At 37.0% G+C, this 25,944-nt stretch overlaps 1 protein-coding gene across 1 annotated transcript in view; it reads left to right on the top strand.

Moving 5' to 3' along the window:
- CUL5 (cullin 5) overlaps nucleotides 1-22,350 on the top strand; it is a 31,743-nt gene extending 9,393 nt beyond the window's left edge. Inside the window, exons 3-19 of the mRNA XM_021529372.4 lie at nucleotides 616-715; nucleotides 2,105-2,281; nucleotides 3,053-3,194; nucleotides 4,241-4,386; nucleotides 4,463-4,543; nucleotides 5,735-5,828; nucleotides 9,063-9,193; nucleotides 9,955-10,062; nucleotides 10,633-10,697; nucleotides 12,680-12,812; nucleotides 13,348-13,479; nucleotides 14,113-14,236; nucleotides 14,980-15,155; nucleotides 15,272-15,433; nucleotides 16,110-16,228; nucleotides 17,505-17,628; nucleotides 18,751-22,350. Of these exons, the coding sequence (XP_021385047.1) occupies nucleotides 616-715; nucleotides 2,105-2,281; nucleotides 3,053-3,194; nucleotides 4,241-4,386; nucleotides 4,463-4,543; nucleotides 5,735-5,828; nucleotides 9,063-9,193; nucleotides 9,955-10,062; nucleotides 10,633-10,697; nucleotides 12,680-12,812; nucleotides 13,348-13,479; nucleotides 14,113-14,236; nucleotides 14,980-15,155; nucleotides 15,272-15,433; nucleotides 16,110-16,228; nucleotides 17,505-17,628; nucleotides 18,751-18,945 (2,209 nt within the window). The 3' untranslated portion in view covers nucleotides 18,946-22,350. The remainder of the gene's footprint in view (nucleotides 1-615; nucleotides 716-2,104; nucleotides 2,282-3,052; nucleotides 3,195-4,240; nucleotides 4,387-4,462; nucleotides 4,544-5,734; nucleotides 5,829-9,062; nucleotides 9,194-9,954; nucleotides 10,063-10,632; nucleotides 10,698-12,679; nucleotides 12,813-13,347; nucleotides 13,480-14,112; nucleotides 14,237-14,979; nucleotides 15,156-15,271; nucleotides 15,434-16,109; nucleotides 16,229-17,504; nucleotides 17,629-18,750) is intronic.
- The last annotated feature ends 3,594 nt before the right edge of the window (nucleotides 22,351-25,944 follow it).

The raw sequence follows: 25,944 nt of genomic DNA on the forward strand, positions 1-25,944 counted from the left end.
AATTTTGCTTTGCAATGCTGTTTAGTAACTTTTCTCCAGTAGTTTTTTCACTTGAAAATGCTACCACTGCCATGAAATGTTTTGAGTGATCTTATTAAACTAATTAAATCATCTTTTAAATTACCTGATCCCTCAGGGTTCAGATTTCTCAGGAGGATGGTATATTGCCTTTGTAGGATGTTGTAGTGCTTGGATTGTGAAACTGTCAGGGAAGGCTGCATATTAATGATAACATTTTAGAACAGCATGGGCTGAGTAGTAATGCTGTTACTGGCAAGTAATGTCTGTCAAAGAAAAGCTTTAAAAATTGTCCTTAATTCAGTAAAAATTATTGGATAGGTACTGAAAACAGAATTGCCCTATACATCTTGACCATAGCCTACTCCTAGATAGGTTGCAATTACTTGCTTCCAGGACTTCCTTAAAGCTTCAATCTTTTCCCAAAACATGCTTTCTCTCACGTGTCACTGGCATCTAGTTGTGTTGTTCAACAATGGCAGATAAAATTTGTATTAATTTCTTAGACATTCTGAAATTATGACTGTTAAAGTTTCATACATTACAGTATTAAATTTTGAGTAGCTGTTACTAAAAGATGAATTAATTGTTTTCTAGAGATGTACATGCAGTTTGCTTGTGGGATGATAAAGGTCCAGCAAAAATCCATCAAGCTCTGAAGGAAGACATCCTTGATTTTATTAAACAGGCACAAGCAGTAAGTTCTTAATGTTTCATATCTTTTATTCTCATTGTTAGAAAAATAACCAAATAATTCTGATTTTTGTTGGATCTAAATGCATTCTTTTTTGTTTGAAATTTTATGATGTTCTGGAAATCATAATTACCCTGCAAATTTCTGTTTACAAAAAGAAGAGCCTTGAGCATTTGCCTGGCTCATTGTTTTCTCACAGTGCTTGAAGCTGAGATGGACAATGATTTTTGTGTTATATTTAAAAAAGCCAAAATACAGCATTATTTTGGTTTATCCAACAGTACTTATGGATCTTCTTCCTCTTGAAAACTTCTAAAAGCAGATTTTTCTATTAGAAGTTATTGTCTGGAAAAAAAAAAGGTTATATAGCTTCAGTGCTATTTTGACTTGGTCATGAATGGCTTTAAAAGAAGCCATATGTACAATGTACTACAAATATCTGTGCTATCAACTCAGCAAGCTCAGCTGTCCAGTTTTATGGGCTTCCCTCCAAACGAGTGACGCTGTCAATAGACTCAAAGGAAATTCTTGTGTTTGTAACACATACTACGGAAAACGTCTTTTGCTATGAGGAACTTAAAAGAGGGAGTTGTTCTGAAATGAAAAAAAGCTTCTAAAGCATGCTGCGACAATGGTTTAGAAAGATTCTGTACACTTTTATTTTATCCTTTTAGTGAAGTGATTCATGCCACTAAGGCTTTGCTTCAAGGAAAATAGTTTTTTGTAGAGGCCTTTTTATAACCAGGCATATAAATGTTGTTTATTAAGTTCCATTGCATACCTGCTTACATGCATAAATGCTATGCTAAGCTGAGGCTTTTTGATGTGGTTTGTGTTGGCTGTTATTTGATAGACAGTTTTTTGGGTTTTTTTTGCATTATGGTAGCCAGTGTACAATGTAGCTAAGTTTTCAGGCTTTAATAAAATTTAGATGTTAAGTATATGTCTGGGTCTAATGAAAGGTTAGTAGATGCTATTGAATCAAAACGTGTCAGTGTATAGAATATAACAGAGGTTATGTTACAGGTCCTTACAGGTTTATGTTAATTTAATTTTTTAAAATATAGTTCTACTGCACATGCCTTTAGACCAAAGATCTTAATTTTTTGCTTGCACATGATTTAAAAAGAGAAAAAGAGGTTAATTTAGAAAATTTGAACATACTGAGTACTTTTAAAATGCTGTCTTCTTTGGCCTTTAGAAATGACCCATATGACATGGGCTAATAACTACTGCAAGAAACCAAAAGGCACTTCAATATGTAAACTTTCTTATTCTGATATATCTGTATATTTGAGTTTTATATGGGGAGTTATTTTCAGCATAAACAGAGCCCATATTTTGTGCATAAATTGATTCATAAATTCCCTCCTCTGCTTGCCCCACCTGCAGAGAGTGCTGAGTCACCAGGATGATACAGCTCTACTCAAAGCCTACATAGTGGAGTGGCGCAAGTTCTTCACCCAGTGCGACATTTTGCCTAAGCCCTTCTGTCAGCTGGAGATCACTCTGATGGGCAAGCAGGGCAGCAACAAGAAGTCCAACGTGGAAGACAGCATTGTTCGAAAGGTGAGTGAGCTGTACTGCCAGAGAGCTTTGTTGCACAGCTGGCCTCAGTAACAGCACTGAGGGCATTCTGTACCTCAAGATGATGTTGCACCCATCCTGTAATGTGATGCAGCAGCATTAGTGGCAATCACCAGAAATAAGAAATCACACAATGGAGTATAAAGGGGCACATTGAATGATGAGGATTTTGATAATAGCCTCCAAAACTAATCTTAAAACTTTGCAGTGCTTAGATGAGATGTGGAGGTTTTTATGAACTACAGATGCATTACTTAATACTGAATTTTCTTGTTGGATAAATGCAATATATAACCATTAGTCTTTTTCTCTATGTAACTTTGATGTTAGTTGAGTCATTAGTTTTGTCTAAGACTGTGCCTGCCAGATGGTGAATTATATTTGGGTGTTTGCCTCAAAAGTACCCCCTCATACAGCAACTCTTGACACATTGTATTGCTGGAAAGATTACTTGACTGATTATGAAGAACTGTAGAAGTAATAGAGAATTATTGAATTAAGACATGAATTCAAGACGGGTTCCCTTAGCTGTCCAGTTACATAAAGTAAATTTAGAAAGTGAGCTGAATATGACTTTTATAACAAGCTCAGAGCAAGATTATATTCTGACATAGCTGAACTGCTGTGTATGACTTGAAAATTACATTATAAATTACTCGATTTCTGTTCCTGATGTTTTGTGCTTTTTTTGCACAAACTTAGGTCTGCGTGTACCTTTCTAACAGGAATTCTTTTTTTCTTCCTGATATGCAGCTCATGCTAGATACGTGGAATGAATCCATATTTTCAAATATAAAAAATAGACTTCAGGACAGTGCAATGAAGCTAGTTCATGCTGAAAGACTAGGAGAAGCTTTTGACTCCCAGCTCGTTATTGGAGTTCGAGAATCATATGGTACGTCTTCCACACACTGATCTGTTGCCTCTGCACTTTATTAAATTAATTTTCTTCATAAAAGTTGGCAGTTGTGGTGGTAGGGTTGGAATTATCTCAGCATTTTGTATTGATTTTTTTGTTGTGCTTGTTATACATGATACCAATTAAATTTTGTTTATAATCTTTAGCTTCTAAGTGATTTACCTGTGTATCAGTTACTGCAAAATCAATGTTTTCAAAGAGAAGAGTACTTTTTGACCTTTTGGGGTTTCATGTATAACTTAGTCTGTACTCCTTTACATACTGTTTCTGATTCTTTAGACAGTTTGAAGAAGAAATGCTAACCAGGCTACATTTAAGACTTTCAGACTTTCTTTATTGCAGAACAGATGTATCTGTGTTTCTGTGTATCTGAAACTTCTGTGATATTTCACCATTGCCTACTACTTTTGAAAGCTTTCCAGCCTGTTGAACTAAACTTGTGACTAATACCCTTTAAGACAGCTTTTTATAGAAGTCAAATTCTAACTATTTAAAAAGCATATTTTATTGAATGACTATTCATTTCTCTGCAACAGTTGAGAGGAAAGTGTAAACTCTTTCAAACAGTGCAAAGCACTGCAATAAGCTGTCTTCATTCCTGTAAAACAGGGAAAAAAGTCTAAAAGGGAGACATTGTGATTCCAGGAACAGTGTCTAAGAGAAGTTTTTTGCCTAGTCAGGTGGAGAACTTTTCACTTCATTAGGCACTATTTGAGCTTTTTTTATTCCTTTCTTACAATTTTGCAGTTGTATGTGTATTTATGATTACCAAGTTTGAATGTCTGACATGCTGGAGCTAAGTATGAAACTGTTTTCCAGTTTGCCATAGTTGATCTGAATATTTCTCGGAGCAAAGATTGGCCAAATTTGGTTACCTTTGTGATCAGAGTCCATTTATCAGATATTTCAAATTGTTCACTGAAACCTTTTAATACAAGTCTCACTGTCTCATTGAAATTTGCTTATTATTAGCCACATAAATTTCCAAGACTTGAGAGTAAGTTTGGACTTTCTCTTTGCAGTTAACCTTTGTTCTAATCCTGAAGATAAACTTCAGATATATCGGGATAACTTTGAAAAGGCATATTTGGATTCAACAGAGAGATTTTATAGAACGCAGGCTCCTTCTTATTTACAACAAAACGGTGTACAGAATTATATGAAATATGTAAGTAAAAATTCTGTTGTAACTTTGTACTGAATGTGTTAGTACTTAAAATGATTGCTGTTCTACTTTTGCACAGGCAGATGCTAAACTAAAAGAAGAAGAGAAAAGAGCACTACGATATTTAGAAACAAGACGTGAATGTAACTCTGTAGAAGCAGTGAGTATGATTTGTAGAAAAATTGTGTATTTCATAGTTATATAGTGTTATATTGTAGTTTTCAGTTTTGTGTTACAGTATTATTTGATAGCACTAAATTGGAACTGTTTATTTTATGTTTGCTAATCATAAATTATTTGTTGCAAAAGCATGTATTACTTTCCAATTTGGTAATTTACAATTTCTGTAAATGTGTAAATAGTACATGTAGATCAAAAGTTAAAACTGAAGGGCAGGTTTTTGTTCAGATTGGTTTTTGTTCTTTTATATTGAGTTAGGTATGGTGGTAATTTTTCCTATGGCTAACAGTGGACAAGAATCTTGTTTGGAAATGAACTGTCAAATCTGTTTGGCAAACGATTTCTCAGTGCTCATTTAGTACATGTGAAAGAGTTCATTGCCATCAAAAGGAGCAATAGAAATTTCATTAAAGCTGTAATGTATTTCCTCTTAGGCTGAAATATGGACATTTAATATAAGAGATGGGTTTTCTTTTTTTCTTTCCCCTTCTTCCCTCTTCAGCAATTTTTTTACACAGTTCAGATTCTGGAGGAAGAACACAATGAATATGTCGTAATTGTCTGTGTTGAAATTAGTTCAGAAAACAGGTTATTTTAAATAAATATTTTATAAATATGATCTTTTTTTTTTTTTGAATTATCAAAATGTGCTTTATACCTATTGTTCAGCTGTGAGTCATTCATTTTGCACAGGCATAAATTGTAGCTCTTATAAAGAGCCTGACAAAGGAGAGATGGTCCTGACATGTACAGGCAGTTTCTGTTCTAGATCTAAGGCCTTGTTCAAGCCATCCAGCCCGGTCCAGATAGGGTGTTCTGGAATGAGAACTATTCTTAGCTCTTGGATGTATACTTAGAAATGAAATAGGGTAGTTACTGTTCCAAAAGTGGTGGCTCCCTTGAGAGAAAAGAGTCAACAGAAATACTAAGCTCATTAATGGTTTGGAGGAGATTTTGCCACATTTACTAACCTAAACATTTTGAAGAAATATGGTTCCTGCACAGATTCTATTCAAACTGCACGTACTTTTATGAATCGGTGAAGGAGTTAATTATTTTATAGAGTTAATGGTTGAGAACAGGTTAGATTTTGTGTCATGGCAAACTTGAGACACATCAGACTTCAGTTCAGATGGCTGCTTGAGCTAATCCTGTGTTTAATATATTTCAGCTCATGGAGTGCTGCGTCAATGCCCTGGTGACATCTTTTAAAGAGACTATTTTAGCTGAATGCCAAGGCATGATCAAACGAAATGAAACAGAAAGTAAGTGGAGCTTCAAGAGCAGGGCAGGGTGAACCCTGCAGGAACTGCATAAAAATAGATATGTGTGTAGATATATCAAATTACTGTTTCTAATAGATGGTGGTAGTGTTTCATATAAAAATATTATTGCAAATGAACAATCCACAAAAAATTACTATTGATTCCTATTTTTTCCTATCACTTTTGAAATCTATATACACAATACTTTAATTTGAATGAGTAGATAGCTCTAATCTTGCTTGAAAGAAAATATTTTGTGCTCTCTTTTCTTTATTTTTTCCTACACTTGCATTGCATTGACCAACTCTGCTAAGTGCTCCATATGTCTTTACTTTTCTCTTTGAGTAGTCCAGATACAAACATTTCCTCTTTTTTTCACCCCAGTACTTCTTTGCACCTGGGGAAAAATGAAACATCTCTTTATAAAAGATTTTTTCAGGGAAATTTTTTTCTTATTCTGATTATTGATACAGGTCAAATACCTGTAGGTCAAATGAACAAAATTTCTACAAGCTGTTTATGGGGTTTTATAGCCAGTATATCAGTGTGAGTATTGATAGTTAGCTCTGCATGCCTTTTGAAAGTTTTCAGAAGATTTTTTTTTTAACTCTGCTGCCAAAAGTTGAGAAGTTAATATGATAAAACAAACTAAAAATGTCATTAAAATGTTATAACTCAGGTAGGAAAAATAAAAAAAAAAAAAACAACCCAAACTGAAATCACAGGGTAATTTTTCTTTGAAATTTTGGTATCCTGCAGCCAGGGAATATTTACTAATGTCTTTGGAGGTTTTCATTTCTATTGAAATGAGAAAACTGTTTTATGACTTAGAATATAATAGAAAATACTCACTTCTAAAGCAAACATTTAAGAAAATATTTAACCTCAAAACTATGTCACACTGATCTGTTCATCTAGCCGCATGATTTCTGGCGATAGTCCAGAGCTAAATGTAGAAAGCAGTGAAACTTCTTATATGTTACAGCCTTTGGGAGAAAGCAGGAGGCTTATGTAAATGCAGAGCTTCAGAAGGGTTCATCTGCCAAAGGACCCTTCCTTAGAAGCCTGTTGAAATATTCACACAGCCCTCTCTCCTGGCTGTGTGTGTCCTGTGGTAGTGCTTGGTTGCAGGGCACTTCCGCTCAGTCTGTAAGAACTGTTTCAAATGCTTCAATGAATGGTGCAGGTGCAGATGACTGAAACGTAATTAAAGACTGGAGCTGTGCATAGTAATGTATACATCTGATAGTGTCCTCTGCTGTGCTTTGCTTACTCATCTGACTTGCTGATAATTATCTGCCCCAAAGAATTCAGTGATATTTTCTTTATTAAACAGCACTGGCAAAAGGCTGTTTTGGTGGGGATTTTTGTCTATGAGCTGGGCACATACTCTTGTTATATTAAGTAATATTTACATGCTGTGCAAAGACAGGAAGGAATAATACTTTTCAGCTAAAATCTAGCAAAAATGTAATAGCTTGCAAACACTTCAGAATTCACTTTCTGTGTTTTTGTTTGCTTATAGTATTGGGCAAGGGAGGCCTAAATTTTATTCCTGAAGAGCAACAGAAATAAAAAGTATGCTTGGCTTTCATGAATACAGAGTGAAAGCAGACTGTAAGCGCCCCAACAACAACAGCATTGATTTCTTTACTCTTCAGTGTCATAATCTGAGAGAAGTTCCAGTAAAATACTCCTCTTGGTTTTGTTACTTTGAAATCTGTCTTTGAAGAATTTATGGGTTTTTTGATCTTGCAGTCTTAGGGATGCACCTGGAGCCTCCCTTGGCTACTGATTCTTAAGAGAAATTTCTGATTTTTTTGGATATCTATGGCATCGCTACTGTACAGAAACAGATGTAGAGCCTTTTAACATATTTTTGCTTCTCTTTTTCTGCTCTCTTTTCCTCCCTCTTACTCTTTTTAAAAGCCTAGATTAAAAGATCCAGTAAAAGTTGAGTTTTTGGACTTTTTTGTTTGTAAAAAAGTGCTGCCATTTGTTACAGCAGATCTAAATTGCATTGAGAATGCCTCCAACTACATTTTTTTTCTGGTTCCTGGAATTCAGCCCATTATGAGTTGTCTGTAGTAACACTGCAAGTTCTTATTCAATGTTGTTTGTAGTTTCCATTCTTTAATTTGCTTTGTTATATTCTGAAAGGATTTATTTTCTTCTCTATGCTTTTCTACTTGCTTCTGTAGCAGCTGTTGCCATACAGATGATGATAGCATAAATACATCCTCAGTGGTGATGGGATCTTTGTTTGTTGCTGACAAAAGTAATGCAGGGGAGAAAGCAGAGACAGGGCCTCTTGACTTTTCCACTCTCATAGTAGACATAACATTGGGGAACTAAGTGAATCTACAAATTTTGTTTTCTGGCAAAAAAAAAAAAAATTAGTCCATTTGTTCTATTTCATGAAGCAAAGTCTTTTGCCAAGCTGAGTTCAAATCTCTGTGGTCTCTTTACAACAGTCTGGTGACCTTAATCCCAGTGTTCTTTGTGGACAGCTTTGTCAAGATAATTATTGATGTTTCAATAGCCTCTTTTTTTTTTTTTTTTTTTTTCTTTTTTTTTTTTTTAAGCAGTATTGAAATAGCTTCACAGAAAGTAGACAAAGCATATCACTTTTTGAAGTTTTTGTACTGGTAACTTTCTGAAAAACTATAGTCTTTGGGAAGAAGAGTTCACTCTTTGCATTAGTCAGTTTTGGTTACTTCAGATCTTTGCAAGATTTATAAAACAAAGCATTGTAAGTGGTGTTGAAACATACACAAACACAGGTGTGTTTGGCTTTAATTTAAAATATAAAAATTCTTGAGTCCATACAGTTTCCTGCATAACGTCTAGTAGACTTCCAGCTGAGAGACATTTTTGCCAGGGATTTGAAGGCAATTTGTTAGAACCTGGACTTAATCCAAACTGGCATTGGTTTTAGGGGGGATCTTATTCAAACTTGTGATACTATATGCATTAGCATATTATATAAAATGCTACATGTGTAAGCAAGTATTACATTACAACAAATAACCCTTTTTTGCCTTCAAAAGAATCTTCTTGTGGGTCCAGAATTGGAACAGTACTCAAGACATCTTTCTTCTTAAGAGATGAATTGGATTATCCATTCTTCACATATTTAATGTTTAGCTTGAGACATGCCTAGGAGAAATACAGTATATTTGGGTTTTATAGATGTCTTTGACTGGTGGCTTCATCAGTATTTGTATCTTTCAGAGTTGCATTTAATGTTTTCACTGATGGATAAAGTTCCGAATGGCATAGAGCCTATGCTAAAGGATTTGGAAGAACATATAGTTAGTGCTGGACTTGCAGACATGGTAGCAGCTGCTGAAACTATTACTACTGTAAGTGTATTGGGTTTTAGTAAAACAACAGCAGGAAAACAACTTTGCAGAAGCTAAATATTCTCTATTTTTGGGACAAATGCATGAATGGAAATAATTTTTAAGATTTTGTGTTTAGAGATCAACTTTTGATCCACTGAATGTTGTAAATGTCTTTAGGATAACTTTTTATTATTTGTTTTCAGCTGTGGTTTTAAAAACTGAGTCTAATTTGTTCTAAAGGTTATAAATTAAGTGCATGAGATGTTTTTACAATACAGTTGTGCTAGAATCTTAATTTAAAAAGCCTAATCAATTTTTTCAGAATTATAACTTCCTGATGAAATTTGAAATTTGCTTTCAATCTAAGAGTGGTTGTTCAGAGTGGGAATTTTAAGGGTTTTTCCCCAGTGTACTTTCTCAGCTTTTTATCATCTTTTTTTGCTCTGGTCTAGGAGGCCTAGGTGTCTGCAGCAGTTAAGATGTGGCATTTGTCTTTTATTGATCCTTTAAAATGTCCTTTAAAATAAAATGTTGCTGTATAGTATTTGAAAGTTACTGGTTTTTAAATTTTTTTTTGTATATTGGAAATACTATCCTGAAAGTCTGTGTTTAAGCCTATGTGCTGTAGAACTGTTCGATCCAGAGACTAAAGATAAAATGTAAATTCACAGTATGCAGGCTTTTTAGGGTACAGCATTTTTACAGATTAGGGGATTACATGTATGCTCACACTGAATTCTGTGGAACCTTGTTTTTTTATTTGATTTTTGCCTCTTTAGGATTCTGAGAAATATGTAGAGCAATTGCTCACGCTATTTAATCGGTTTAGCAAGTTGGTTAAAGAAGCTTTTCAAGATGATCCAAGATTTCTTACTGCCAGAGATAAGGTATGTGTTTCTGCTGGTCTTTTGTTCACTATAAGACTTGTTGCAATTTGTATTATGATGTCTCTAAAACCCTTGTGTGCATTCACTGTTAAATTTAGAAGTTGCTATTACTCTATTAAATTTGCAGACTAAAATATTGATGAAATTTACTACCAACTGACGAGCTTTCAATTTGTTATAATGTTGCATAAAGTTGCATATATTCAGCTTTGTAATGGTGTAGAGCACATTAGAAGATGACCTTTGTTTTGAGAACTGTAATGTCTGATTCAGCAATAATTTGTGTTTGGAATTTACTTTGTGTCATGACTTCAGACATGCAACCTGCTCCATGTAATCCCTTGCTAAGTTGTTGCTTAAAGAAAATGAGTATGTTAGTGAAAAAGAGGAAAATATCCATTTATTGGGAAATTCAGTCATAGAATTTGAACTCTCAAACTGAAAATAGAATCTGCAAGCTTTCGGCTAATAAAAAAAATTGAATTAATTCCAGTAGTGTAAAAAGAGATAAAATCTTTGCAATTCGTATTAGAAAGCAATTGAGTGAAGCACCAATAATCTATTTTTCAGGCGTACAAAGCAGTAGTGAATGATGCTACGATATTTAAACTTGAATTGCCATTGAAGCAAAAGGGGTAAGCCATGTAAACTTTATATGAATCAAGGTTTTTAAAATATCTCTTCCGAAAGTGTTTAAAAGGTCTTTGTGTTATTTGCATTATGGAATTTCAGTCTGTTTATTGACCTCTGGTTAGACTCTTTGTGTGGAAGCAGATCAGTGACTAGCAACCTGGTTCAACTTAAAATTATTTGTAGTATTTGGATATATGTTCTCTATGAGTCAGTTTGTTAGCTGAAGTTAATAATGGTTTCCTGGATTATTGATTCCAAAAACCTCAGCTGTATAACTCTTCCACAACTTCAGCAAAGGTCCTGGGAGAAAATGAGGCAGTAATCTTCATGGGAATAACTGTGTTTGAGTAAGGTGTAACCATCCACAAGCTGTTTTCCACCTCCTCTTGTGCCAGTTTTGAGTGTGATCTGTCCAGCTGTTGCATTTTTCTTTCAGTGCAGGATTAACCAGGTTAGTTTAAACAACTTCCAGTAGATTAGGCAGACCTGCGTGACTCAAGAAGAACGACCATGCTTACAGTGCCTGCTCTGCTAACTCAGCCAAGAGAAGGTAGCAGTCAGTTAATTGATTGTTAACATTTACCGTGTGATGTGCCCCTTGAGTAGGAGCTTGTATATATTTAGGTGGTTGGGATTGCTTATATATAGTTTGTCATCTGATTTACTATGGAAACAAAGCTTTTGTAGCTGGGCTGCCAGCTTCCTTTTCCAATTGCTTCTAGTTAGGGGTGGATGGTTATAAATATCTGTCCAGCGTCTTGGTTCATATTCTGGGTTTGGTTTCAGATAATGGCAAGCCGGAATAGGGATTAGTCTTTTTCCATGTACTTATTGGAGGAATGCTGTCACAAAAGACTGGATTCCTGCTTTCTATACTTTGCATAGAAGTAGGTAAGGTAGAAGAGTTTCTTAGATATCTTCTAAAAGTTTCACTTCCTCTGGGACCATCCCAGTTGATACCTCATTTCACTCCTAAAGTGAATCCAGCCTAGTGGTTTCTTAGTAACCACTATAATTGTGATGATCTTCTGTTCAGTATTCTTCTTCCCAAGCACTTTGAAGTTGTCTAGATCTGCAGACTGGTTTGAGCAAAATGGAACTTCATCTTGCTTAGTCTTCTGTAATAACCAAAAGGTTTGTGATCTGCTTGTACTTGAAATGGTCTTTAGGAGGGCAGAAGACATTAGCCTGCAAGCTGCTTCATGAATTAAAAAAAAAAGGACAAATTGTATGAAGAGTTAGCTCTGTGTTTACTAATAGATGAGAGGCTGAAATAATGAGCAAGAAAAATGGATTCCTGAACTTGCTGTGGGCCCTTGAGTAGCTGTCAGGTTGGTGCCATCTGACTCTGGGAATAGGGATTGGTTCTTGCTGTTGGTTTTATTCACCAGTCTAGACACAGGTTCGGAACATGACCTATGCTTGATGAATTTTGGAGAACCACAGTCTGTCTACTGTAGTATCTTGTTCAGCTTTAGTCTGCATTTAATCTCCTAGCTGTTGTCCATCCTTTATAGCTGTGATGAAATAATTTAATCCTGTTAATATGTGTTAGATGGGTTGAGGTTTGCAGGAGTGTGGTGCAGGAGGCTGTTCTTGAGACCTCATTACAGCATACTGCAGAGATGAGAGAAACATTTCATTGTAGCATTTGTTAATTCTTTACTGGAATACTTCTTCCCATGCAATATTTTGTTGTTTCACATTGTAGTTTCATCTGTATACTTCATTGTTATGGATCTAAAATTGTAATTAGTTAAAATAAGCTGTAGAAGCTTTCTGGAAGTGTTTGGCAGTATTTATTCTTTCAAGAAGAAAGGGTGTTATCCCTAATTTTTCATTAGTTTAACGAGGATATAAATTCACCACCAGGATCCTTGCCAAGGGGATCAGGAGAGAGCACTCTGTCTTGTTAACAATGCGACTATTCCAGAATAGCAGGATTCTGTATGGTTTGAAGAAATACTGTTCTTCTTTTATCTAGTGTTGGATTGAAAACACAGCCTGAATCCAAATGCCCTGAGCTTCTTGCTAATTACTGTGACATGTTGCTAAGAAAAACACCACTAAGCAAAAAACTAACATCTGAAGAAATTGAAGCAAAGCTTAAAGAAGTGGTATGTTTTTGCTTTCCATTTCACAATTATTCTGAAGAAGGAATTTGTCTGGTTTATTTCCTTATATGGGTTGAGGCCTTGATTTTCAAGAGCAGTTATGCAGGGTGTAATAGTTATAGAGAAAAGAGTTTATTGTGTTACCAAGTGTGTGTGTGTTTAAATATTGTAAATCATTCAGTGTTTCATGTCTCCTGTGTTGGTTCACAAAATTGGTATATTAAATTAATGCCTATATAAGACTGTAACATATTACAATAACTAATATTTGTCTAGAAAATAATGCAGGGGATTTTCACATACCAGTGTCCATGTCTTTTTTGATTTATGATAATTTATTGATGTTTGAAAAATTAAGAAATTGAAGGTGTGATATCATGAAACATTCCTTGCTGATGTCTATGATAGTAGTAACACAGTTGCTCTTAAGGCAACATCTAGTAGCCTTTCTGTAGTCATAGTCTACAGTGCCATTAGATCAGCATTCAGACTCATCTGGTTCACAAAGCAAATAAATATGTTATCTGTTTTTTGACAGCTTTTGGTACTTAAATATGTACAGAATAAAGATGTTTTCATGCGATATCACAAAGCTCACTTAACAAGACGTCTGATATTAGATATATCAGCTGATAGTGAAATTGAGGAGAATATGGTGGAATGGCTTAGAGTAAGTAGCATCACATCTTTATTCGGTTGTGCCGCATGCTTGTGACTAATTAATATTCTACTCTTGAACACAAATATCTTTCTTGCTTAGATGAGTTTTATCTTTAATAGCTGGCCACTCAAGCATCTTAATACTTTCCTTCTGTCACAGTACTTCATGAAAGTAAAACTGTCTAGCTCTTCTCTAGTAGTGCCAGTGACAGTTTTTAAAATATTTCACATACAATTATCTAAAGGTTTCATATATTCCATATAAACAAAATGCAGTGTACTTATTTAATTATGTAAAAAATTTGAGATCCATTCTAATTTTTACTTTTTATGTAGATCAGAATATTATTTGCATGCCTGAAACATTCCTTCAAATTTCAGAACTCACACATTCTTTAATGCATGCATATGTTCTTCAGCACTTGAATTTCTTTAAAGGAGTCACCATATGCCCTTAAGGATAACTACTTATGATCCATACAGAAAACCCTTTATATTGCATTGCAGATTCACTATTACTGTAAAGTGATGATACCAGTGTACTTCTTTGTGCTCTTAATTTATTTGAGCTTATTATTTTAAAAATAAAGCTTTTTCGTCATAGTTTTCTATGTCATATTTACTGATCTGTTTGTTTATGTAGGAAGTGGGAATGCCAGCAGACTATGTAAACAAGCTGGCTAGAATGTTTCAGGATATCAAAGTCTCTGAAGACTTGAACCAGGCCTTCAAAGAAATGCACAAAAATAATAAGCTTGCTTTACCAGGTATTGTTTTCAAATTATTTGCTACTTTTTATTTTTCTTAATGAAAAATAGCCCTGTTAAATCTTAGGTTTAAAATTATATCAACTGCAGGTTGAACACAGTCTCCATGGCATTGTTGCCCCCTAGACTGGAGTTGTCTGTAGACTCTGCTATCGCCTGCAGTTGATAGTAGAGCTGTATCACTCTGTGAGTTGTTTTGGGTTTTTCTTGTGAGCAGTCTCGTAGATAGATTCCCTTCTCTTGTAGACAAATTGCAAGCAGAGGCTTGAATTGGCATCAGCCACGTGAATGCTTGAACTACCTCCTTTTATGCCCTCATCATTCTTCTAGTGCTCCATGCTGTGGTCCTCCTTTATCTGCCAGCAGGAGAGCTGGATGCATGCTATAGAGAGCTTAAATCACATTCTAAGATTGTTTCACTGATGAGAGAGGCTGAGGAACATCAAGTATTGGACCTCCCATGCTGAAAACTCTTGAGTAGTGCTTATAAGCATCAGCTGTAAAGCTATGCCAGTGTTCAAGGAGCTCTGCAGCAGCAAGAGAAAAAAACAAGTTTCAATCAGTGCTGCTGGCAGAAAGTCAGTGGTGCAGAGTGCCTTAAAGTTTAAACAGGTAGACACCCTGCAGCTTTCTAAAAATTCAATCCTTAATAATTGTGTTGAGAGTAGGAAAGAAACCCAAAATATTTTGGTTTATCTATCTGTTATACCTGGAGATTCATATTATCCAATATCATCCTACAGCTGACTCTGTGAATATTAAAATTTTAAATGCTGGTGCCTGGTCCCGAAGTTCTGAAAAAGTGTTTGTCTCGCTGCCCACGGAATTAGAAGATCTCATCCCAGAAGTTGAAGAATTTTATAAAAAGAATCACAGTGGTAGAAAACTCCACTGGCACCACCTCATGTCCAATGGAATTGTAAGTGTGTAGTTTTCATTGTATCAGTCTTAATGATTGCACTCTGTTTATTTATAATAGTAAGAAATCTTGTGATTCAGACAGACTTATAAATAAAATTTTCATCCTCTTTACAGATAACATTTAAGAATGAGGTTGGCCAGTATGACTTAGAGGTAACAACATTTCAGCTGGCTGTGCTGTTTGCATGGAACCAAAGACCTAGAGAGAAGATCAGCTTTGAAAATCTTAAACTGGCAACTGAACTCCCTGATGCAGAACTTAGGAGGACTTTATGGGTATATCCCTTTCTCTTGAAACAGATTATTTCTTGATTTTTGTACTCTGAAATACTGGATTAGTATTTCTAAAGCACTGTCTGATAACACTGTGAAACTGAAATGTGAATGCCTTTCTTGGAAATTAATCAATTGCAGTGCTGGCTCCTTGTATTGCTGCTGAGCACACACAGCCTTTACATTAATATGTTCTCCCTACCCAGTGTTACTTCACAAGCTTTTGGAAACTGCAAGAATTTTTTGACCATATGCTGTCTAAAGCAGAGAGTTATGATTGTGTGTTATCATGTGGGTCTGGTCTAATTCTAGGAAACTAGTGACACCTGGTAAATACATGTTGGTTAAAAATAACTTCAATGTTTGCTTTAGCAGATTTCTAATTATTTAGCTCATGCATAAAGAGAGAAGTCATGAAAGTCAGACTTAACACCACTTCTGTAGCCATGAGTTTGTGTATTTTACTACTTTGCATGATTTTGCTTATGCTAACCCATTTCAGAAGAAGATTTGGTAAACTGTGTCCCCTCTCTGATTTTACTAGTTCCAAACAAGGCTATGTGGTTCCCTCACTACAATCAGCACTGCAGTGAATTATTCTTATAGAAAGTAGTTGTTTCCATTTAGAAAGTCTGGTGTTTTATTTTCATTCTTTCTCCCCCTCCCCTTTTCTCTGTAGTCTCTTGTAGCATTTCCAAAGCTGAAACGTCAGGTTTTATTATATGAACCTCAAGTCAATTCACCCAAAGACTTTACAGAAGGAACCCTCTTCTCGGTGAACCAGGAGTTCAGTTTAATGTAAGATGATGTTTGAAAAGTAAAATAACAATGTACTGGCTTATAACTAAAGGAATTCACTTTAACTTAACCTTTGTTCTTGAAAGTTTTCAAAATTAACCTAGACACATGCTTTGCTTCCCTGCTCTCACTTATTTTGGCAATAGTCATGCTTCAAATAGGTGATTGGAATAGATGACTTCCAGCAGCCTCTTCAAACAAATGTTTTTATAAATCTGATTTCTTGCCCACTTAGGGACGAGGTGCAAAATTGGAGGCTTTGCTATGTTCCAGTGAGCAACAGATCCATAAAATTTCATTGAAGACAGCCTGTATTCAGAGCAGTAGTGTTGTATTGATTATTATACACACAGAGGAGTTCAGAAACAGAGTGATAAGTTGAAAAAAAAATAAGTGAATCTGCTTAATAATGTGGTGTGCTGTCAAGAGCCAGGATTTTTGGTGTGGCTCCCACCAGAGAGGAGTGTCTTTATTTCTGTGAGAATTGCAGTACTCTTTTACTGGTGCTTTGAAGTCCTTCAAGCACAAGATAATACAAAGAGAGAATGTCTAAAGTGATACATACTACATTCATCATGGTTTACTTGCTTCTGCTTGCCTATATTCTTAATGTCTATGATGAGAACTGGCTCCTTGATAGGAACCTCAGATTGTGTGCCTCATTCTCAGCAGCAGCTGGACATCTGGATCTGTGGAGAAAGAGATAAGTGATGAATCTGCTTTCCTGGGGCTTAGTTTGTTGCCCAGGGCCATAATGCTTATTCCTGTCATCCGGATTCTGAGCTTTGGGAAATGATGAAAGGACATGACAGAAGACACAGGCTGCAGAGAAAGTTTGTGGGTGACCACTGAAGAATGCCATCAGCTTTCTTTGTTGCAATAGCTGGGTTTTGTCCCAGACAGTTATTTGATGGAATATTAACTAGTCATATTTCCTGAACTTTGTTGTAAAACCTTTCTCCAAGGAACCCTATATTTATATAATTAAATTGAAATATATTTTTCTGAAATTTTGTTGTTTCAGCTGCTAGATTTACTTGTTATGCTTGCTAGCATTATTTAGGTTTCACTGTGTGGAAACATTGGCATTGAGTTTTGATCTGTCAGACAGTTCTCTCACTGCTTTAATGCTAATAACCTATAAGTATCTGATTTGTCATGGTACTTGTTGCTAATTTATGTTTAACAATAATTCTGTAATTGAAAGTTTTGGGGTTTGTTTTGGGTTTTTTTGGGGGTTTTTTTGCTCACTTTCATGCAATGCAACTCTTTTCAGAAAAAACGCTAAAGTTCAGAAAAGGGGCAAGATAAATTTGATTGGTCGATTGCAACTTACTACAGAGAGAATGCGGGAAGAGGAGAATGAAGGAATAGTCCAGCTAAGAATATTGCGAACCCAGGCAAGTAACCTGCTGGAGGAATGCAAAATTCCCCAATTTATTTTGTTGTATTGTCATTACTGTAATTTGTTATCATTACATGCTGCCTACGGTTGGATGTTGATGCATGAAATGGGTGCTTTTGAATCCCATTGGAATGACTTCTGCTGTATGACTCTATATCCTTATGAATACCTGATTTTGCATGTGTGTTCGTGCACTTGTAGTTATTAGCCTCCTGCTCTGAAGTACCAGGTCATCACCTTCAAAGAGGATAAAGCAGATACTAAGCAAGTGGTGAAGGCGTATGGTGTGGGTGGGTGACAGCAGCAGATTGGTAACGTTGACTGACACTGGCCACCACCATGAATAAACAGCATTGTTGATCTTGATATCTCTTTGGTCTGTATGAAGAGAATAATCTTGGAGGTGGAATCACACTGTAGTAACAGTACTATGACTTCTCCTTAAAGGAGAAGTTGAAAAGTGCATCTTAACTACAAACTGCAGCTTCCTGCTCTATGGTTGATAGTCAGCTACTCAAGCCAAATCTTTTGAGCTGACAGTTTTTAAAAAAGCCTGATTTTTTTATGGCATCGGGATCATTACATACAATGGAGTCTCATTTTACCTTCAATTTTCAGGTCTGTTCTATCAGTCAGGTTGGATTGCAGGCCACACACATTGTGAGTTGTACCACCTGATGTAACATATGATGTAACCATTCTGATAGCAGGGGTAATTACAGGGTTAAGCCTAGTTGTACTTTGGAAATGAGTGAGATGTTCACAAGGTATATCACAAGTCACCTAGGAAACTGCAACTTCTGCTCAGGGAGTGAGTGAACATTTGGTTTTAGTGAGTAAGTCACACTCTAGATATAGGATTTAACTGCTCCTTTGACTGGAATTGTCTTATATCTCTTGCATCATGCCAGTGCTTCATTCTTTCCCTTTATCAGCTTCTTTGTAAAAGCAGTTCTATATAGGCTAAAAAAATGCACCATAGTTCTGATTTCCAAGGAAAAATACAGATTTCCTTGCTGTCTTGCCTTACCAGGATCCTCCTATTAATGCTGTGTTCATTTTGTCATTTCACCCAGGCATTTAAAAATAATTTTTCTTTTCTTCTTGTCCCCACCAGGAGGCTATCATCCAAATAATGAAGATGCGGAAGAAAATTACTAATGCCCAGCTTCAGACTGAACTGGTAGAAATATTGAAAAACATGTTCTTGCCACAAAAGAAAATGATAAAAGAGCAAATCGAATGGCTTATAGAGCACAAATATATCAGAAGAGATGAGTCAGATATCAACACCTTTATATACATGGCATAATTGGAGGACTCTGCAGGATGCTGAGAACATAAATGGAAGGGTGCTTGGACAGACAGCTGCAACAGTTTGTGCTGCAGAAGGACTTGTTTTGACTTTCGTTACATATTAAAATCCCTGCCTTACCTTACAGAGGACTGTATTTTGCCAATCTCATTCAGCTAGCATGATGGCATTCCCTTCATGTTGCACACTTTTAACAGCATGCTGTTTTGTGGGAAACTTGCATTCATGAAGAGCCCATTGTGAACTTTTTAAAGTAGATTTGATTTACACCCGCCAGGAAGAATACAGGTTTGGGTTTTTAGATGACCAGTACTTGCACAAGATAAAATATTCAAATATTCATGCACTGAGGAACTGCTATTAGTTTTGTTTTGGATTTGTTTTTTGTTTTGTTTGATTTTGGTTTCTGGGTTGTTGTTTTTTTTTTTAATGCAATTAGGACTAGGAGTAGCACTTTCACTTTTGTGTTTTGGATCAACAGAGTAATGTACTGTCCATCTCTGATCCTTTTCATGTAATAACATTTGAGAGACACAAACACATGCATCACAACTGATACGTATTTGTTAAAGTTAAAACCTGTTTGCTAGAGCAGTGCTTCAATCTAGTAACTGGATTTTAATAATTGACACATTAAGTGACACAAAAGTAATTCCAAGTCAGTGATATTTTCCCTAAGTAAGAGATCATTGTTTTTAAATTGTTTCCTGTAAACAAGTGGATATGTTGTTACCTTAATTTGGACAAGCGATTTGCTACAATCCTTTTTGACAAGGTAAAAGCTTCTTGAATGAAACTTCACTCTAAAAGCAGTTTTCATTGGTGGGTCTGCTATAGGAACAGAAATATTAAGTGTATTTCCTTGTACATTTAATATTTATATTCCAAATATTTCAGTATGACTACATATATCAGGATGCATTAAAGAGTAATTTATGCACAACTCCCGCACAAAGAGAATAACAATTGAAGATCCCTGTACTATTTCCTCAGTGGTAACTTTTATATACATGCAAGGTTAATCCAGTTGGACTAGTCAACATCTTTATATGAAAAACAAACCCTCTGCTTTTTATTTTGTAACTGGTAGGGTAGGAAGTACACTTCTGATGAAAATGATAAAATGCTAAGGTAAAATACCTTGTTCAGTGTATGTAGAGAGAGTGCCAAACATACATCAGGAATCTCAACTTCTTAATGTTACCTCTTCCATTCTCAATCATCTGAAGTAGTCATTTGGCACTGCCCTACTCTCTGCTGTTCTGAAATGTCCCAGCCTGTACTGGAGCGATACCATGAGTCATAGGAGCAGAGTGCCTGTCTTAGGACAAAGGTAAGTTGCGCTTTATTCAGTTCTGTATGAATATTTCTTCTATTAATTACAAGTGTGTGAAGTTATTTTTTAATTAACCAGTTGAACTATATGTGAAGGCCTCATCATCTTTGATGATGAAATGGGGAAAGGATACAATTAACTTTAGTCAAAAAAGAAAGCCTTCCAGTAAGTTAGAGGAGTTTTACTTTCACATGGTTACAGTAAAGTATACAGTAGGAGTGGTTTAAAAGCAAACTCTCCAAGAATGGCTGCACCCTTAAGCAGGCTGTGTGCTCTGCATTTACTAATGTAAATGCCAGTGTGACTGCCTGAGAACAGTGTGTATTTGGACATTTGTTTGAGTAAGAAATTTTTGGTAGTGAGGGTTTATGACCACGAGATGAAATCAAGGCCTGGCCAATTACAATTGATTGAAATCCTACAGCTCGTGTTACATGCTTTTATTGATACTCAAAAGTCGATGCTGTTTAAAAATATTGCATCTTTTATGTTGGCCCTGTGGTGTTGCAATTCAGAATCAAAAGGAAGTGGTGCTCTGTGTAGTTAACCAATGAAACTATTTGAACATTAGAAAACAAAATTCTAATAAAACACTTTGTGCTGCAAGACTTTCAGTCTTTGTAACCTTTAAGTAATAAATGCTTACTTGGGATAACTGGGGAGAACATGACAGTCTGAGCACACTCTTCAACATGAAAAATTCCAACTCTTAACCAGAGAAGAAAGATGTGAAATGGTCACATGGTAATTTTGAAGCCATTGGTTTAGATTTGAAAGAGAAGTTTAAGGGACTCCATCTTAGATACAACTAGGAAGCTGGAATATATGTAGAAAGGAAAAGCTTGCTAAAAGCCAAGGAGCTACACATTCCCCAACCAATAAATACAATACAACCTGATTGTTACCTATACATTTCTCAAAACCTGGAATGGAAATAGAATTGGTAATGTGCCTATGATATGGTCATTTTTAATTTAAATGTATACCAGAAATGGATATCGGGTTTTTTATGATATCTAAGACAGACACCAGCAAATTTGTTAAAGATGCAGAATCACATTTAGCATCCTTCATCAGGTCACTTCACCAATATGCACTTAAAATTAGTATCACCTGGGGCACAGGGAGATACCTGGGGTAAGCTGTTCTTTTAGGGAGGGTAGAGTTCAGATCTAAATGAAAACTATTCTTCACTTGCAATATGGCAACAATGCACTTTTAAGGCTGCAATTTTTAGCTATGAATAAATATGTCCAAAGACCTAGCTTAAGGAGGTGCTGCATCTGAAAAACACGTTGCCACACACACTGCCACGGTGAATAGCTAAAGAATGAAATCTGGTGTAGAAGGGGTGGCGGGGGGGAATCACTTTTAATGGATTTAATTAAGAAATACTGTTAAATCTTTCTCTGTCCCAACAACTTGATGATAATCTCAGTTTCAATTCTGAAGTCTTCCATTTTCCTCTTTCCACAGTTGATGTCCCTAGCTTCTACTTTTATTCATTTATTTTTCGTTATGACTGTAATGCAGTTACATTTCCAAATGACAATGCGACTTTCTCGTTTTCATATTTTTAAAATTAATATAATTGTTCTGAATGTTCACATCTTGCATTTATCTGCATTGGGATGCCATTGTCCTGTAAAGTGCAAATTTTAAAAATACAATTGGCAAAAAGATTTGATAGTTTTACAGAAAGATTTGCTATCTCAAACTGTTTTCTATTTTCATCTAAATGACTGGGATGCTATCTTTGTAATTCTTTAAGGTCATATTTGTGAAATAAACAATACATGAAAGCTTTCCTGTCATATACACTATATGTAGTCTGGAGTGTTGAGCGAACTCGGGTTCCTGAGTTGTAATAACTATCTCCATATGGTATTTACAATTTTGAATGTGTGCCACTACCAAGATAATAATGCTGTACAATTTTGAATGGTGGTAGTTTCTGTATGGCAGTCCAGCTGAACTATTTTGATGTACTGCTTAATTTTTGAATTTTATTTTTTAAGTTGTATAATTTATTTTCTTGCAAAATAAAAATGTAATTTAAAAGACTACTCATTTAGCAAGGTATTTTGGTGTCTCACCCTACAAAATTTTTAATTTGAATTCAGGTGCTGGTCCTAAAATTGCCACTGTATGAAATTTGCCTGACTTCAAGTCCCAACAGCTGTTATGATCAGAGTAATTAAAAAACAAAAGTGGAGACTTCCAATTATTTTCTTGTTAAAAATTTTTACATATGTAAAATTATATGTAGAGCTATTTAGTCTTCCGAATTCTATTTAAAGATGAGCTGTAGTCTTTCAGTCAGTGTATCAAAACCTGCCATGCCAAAAGTGCCTGGGAGTTGCCTAACTTAGTTTACAGCATTTTAAAAAAGGTTTATGGCATTTTTTAAAAGGTTATGTCTCTGTGCAACTTACAGGGATGAACTTGGATTGCTGAATGTTTTGGTTCATTAGTCTCTGAAGTTATTTACAATGTGCGTCACTGAAAGTTACTGGTGTTGCCACCAGGACCTTCAGGTAGCTGATCCTGCAGTAAACTGTGATGTGGGAACAGGCGCTTGCCTGAAGGAGTGCTTTTAATCTAATGACTTTTGTTCTCTGACTGTTCTTGCCTTTTAATGTGAATCTCTTTTTATATTTCAGCTCTTTTCTTCAAGTGCACCAGCTAACCATTGGTGTTTTGTGTTTTCTGGTACATGCAGAGTTTAGAACTATTTATATGGAATAAACAGTTATTTTTGAGTGACTGCTCAGTACTGTGCATGGGAATTGGCCAATTGGCAGTTCTTGCAGGCAGAGTTTAGATGGCAGGTTGCCATTATTTCCAAACTTTTTCCCCTCTTTTAGGGCAATATATAGTCTTTCCCAATGATTTTTCAGGAGACGCTGTTCCCTAGAAGCCGGTTATTGCAGGAGTTTCTTGGCTGAATCAACTCCTACCCCGTAAATTGATCACCATTTTGGTAGAATCGTTGACATAAATACAAAAGGCTTAACCTGGTTCATTCCTCTGATAAAGTGAGAATGTGGCTTTATTTTCTTCTTTGCTTTACCTGTCAACAGAATCGTAGAATGGTTTAGGATGGAAAAGACCCTTGAGTCCAACTGTTAAACCATCACTGCTAAGTGCACCACTAACCATGTCCCCAAGTGCCACATCCACTAAGTCCAGGGATGGTGACTCACTTCTCTGTATTACTGCTTGACAACCCTTTCCATGAAAAAAAAATTTCTTAATATCCAATCTTTACCCTCTGTGGCACAATTCGAGGCCATTTTTTTGTTACTTGGTAGAAGAGATCAACCCCACCACCCTTGGCTACAACTTCCTTTCAGGCATTTGTAGAGAGTGATCAGGTCCCCCCTGAGCCTCCTTTTCTCCGAGCTAAACAACCTCAGTTCCCTTAGCTGCTTCTCACAGCACTTGTGCTCTTGATCCACTCCCTGGATATCTCAACATCTCTAGGTAGATCCTAATTTATTTTAGTGATGGAGATCCACTATGGAAATTCAGTTGGATATTGTGCTTCAGCTCCTGCATGCAACCTTACACACCTGTAAGAACAGCTAGAGTCAAGAATGGCAGCTGCTGCTTCCCTCTGCAGATCCAGGGCATGGCCAAAGCAAATACCACCTGCTGAGCTAAGAGCAGCACTGTGTGACTTTTTAATGATCTGTGACTGGACACCAAGAGTGAGTGACTTTGAAATTAGTACATTATAGTCGTTCTTAGTGAGAAGAGATGATGAAAAAATTAAAGAATGTTAGCAGGTTATATCCCTAAAAAGAGCTTTATACTGCAGGAGTAAAGACAAATTAAATGAGAGTTTTCTGGGTTTTGTTGTACGTTTTTCAGCATTACTCATTTCTTAAAAACATTGTCATCCAACCTGGATGTTTTTGTTATAGGGTACATAGATATTTTCAGAGTAAAACCTTTCTTCCTGAGACAATATTTGTCAGTTCCTATATTATCTCTGGTTTGAACTTGGAAACACTGTCGTTAAATGAAGGTCTAGACTAGACCTCGCCAGTGCCTGTCCCAGTCAGCCTCTTGCGGCATGTCTGGAGAATCTTTGGATATATATAGAAAGCAGGAAGTATTTTATTTTTGAGAGCAAGGACAAAGTGAAATCCTCTCTCACAGGGATTGAATGAGATGTAGAACAGAAAATCATTTGAAGTAGTTTTGAGAGAACTTCACATTAGTTCTACAATGTGAAGACCAAATAATTAAAAAAAAAAAAAAGTCAAGGTAGCAAATGGATGTTTACAGGTTGTTGAAATACTCTAGCTTTCTAGGTGCTATATCCAAAGCCTGGTTCTTGGTATTTTTTCTAGCTTAGGGTACAAGAGGAAGGAAATGCGCATGAAAATGCTCATTTATGTGACTGGTAGACCTCAGTTCTGGGGAATGCTTCATTCAGTTGTGGGTGACTGTAACAATATACTAACTACTTCAGGGATTTAAAAAGTGGTTGAGGAGAACAGACTGATCAGAAACAAATACAGAATTGCTTGTCCTAGACTGTGCTACATCAGAAAGTCACTTTGTGTTTTGAACCTGTTCCTTTGAGATACAGAGCTCAAGACTGAGAAAGAACCAAGCTATTCCTGGCCTAGTTCTGTGCATGCTGGAGAGAGAGAGTGACAAGAGGCACTGTCAGGCTGGCAAACGGCTGGCCTTCGTCTACAAATCCAGGTTCAGAGACAAGAGATTGTGAGGGGAGAAAGCACAGTGCAGAAAGGACCGTGGGCCTGGGACGGGCATCCTGAGACGCAGCTGGGCTTGAGCTGGCATCAGTCGTTCCGTGAAGGCCAGGTTTGAACTCTGAGGTAACAATGTTGGGGCTTATGCCATGGCCAGGCAGGAAGGGCTTTAGGGGGAGTTAAATTGCTGACTCTTCTGAAAACAGCACGCAGCTAAAGCACAAGGGCACGCCAGACACAAAGCGTCCCGGGCTCAGCAATACTCGGCGCTTTCATCGCCACCGACCTTGCCGTGCCCATCCGATACGGGATGAAACGTCCGCGGCTCAGGGCAGCTTCACCTGCAGCGTGCTGTGCGCCAGGGCCGGGCCGAGGAGGGGCGGCGAGCAGCCTCGATGGCGGAGAGGACACACCCCAGGGGCTGGCCCTTTTCCCGCAAGGATCTTCCACGCGGTCTCCATACAGTTCGCTACCAGTGCTTTTCCTTCTCAGCGCGGCATCCCGGGCCGTGCGCCCCGGGCCGTCCCCGTCAACCTGCCCCGCCTAGCCCCGAGAGGCAGCACCACCGGCGAGAGGAGCGCGCCTGGCGCTGAGGAACGGCAGGATCCGTTCCGTCGGAAAAGAATTCCGGGATCATCGAGTCCAACCTGTGGCCAGCACCGCCGTGTCAACCGGGCCATGGCCGAGTGCCACGCCCACTCTTTCATTAAACACCTCCAGGGCGGTGACTCCACCGCCTCCCTGGGCAGCCCGTTCCGATGTCTAATCCCCTTTCCGTGGAGGAATTCCGCCCGCTGTCCGGCCGGCCGGGACTCGCGGCGCGGGGAGGTCCCGCACACGCGGCAGCCGCGGCGCGGCACCGCGCGCGCCGGCCCCTCCGACGCCGCCACCGCCTTCTGCGGCAGCCAATGGCAGGGGCGCGCGTGCCCC

This window comes from Lonchura striata, chromosome 1 (genome assembly GCF_050655825.1).
Source record: "Lonchura striata isolate lonStrDom1 chromosome 1, ASM5065582v1, whole genome shotgun sequence".
In the NCBI taxonomy this organism is placed as follows: domain Eukaryota; kingdom Metazoa; phylum Chordata; class Aves; order Passeriformes; family Estrildidae; genus Lonchura; species Lonchura striata.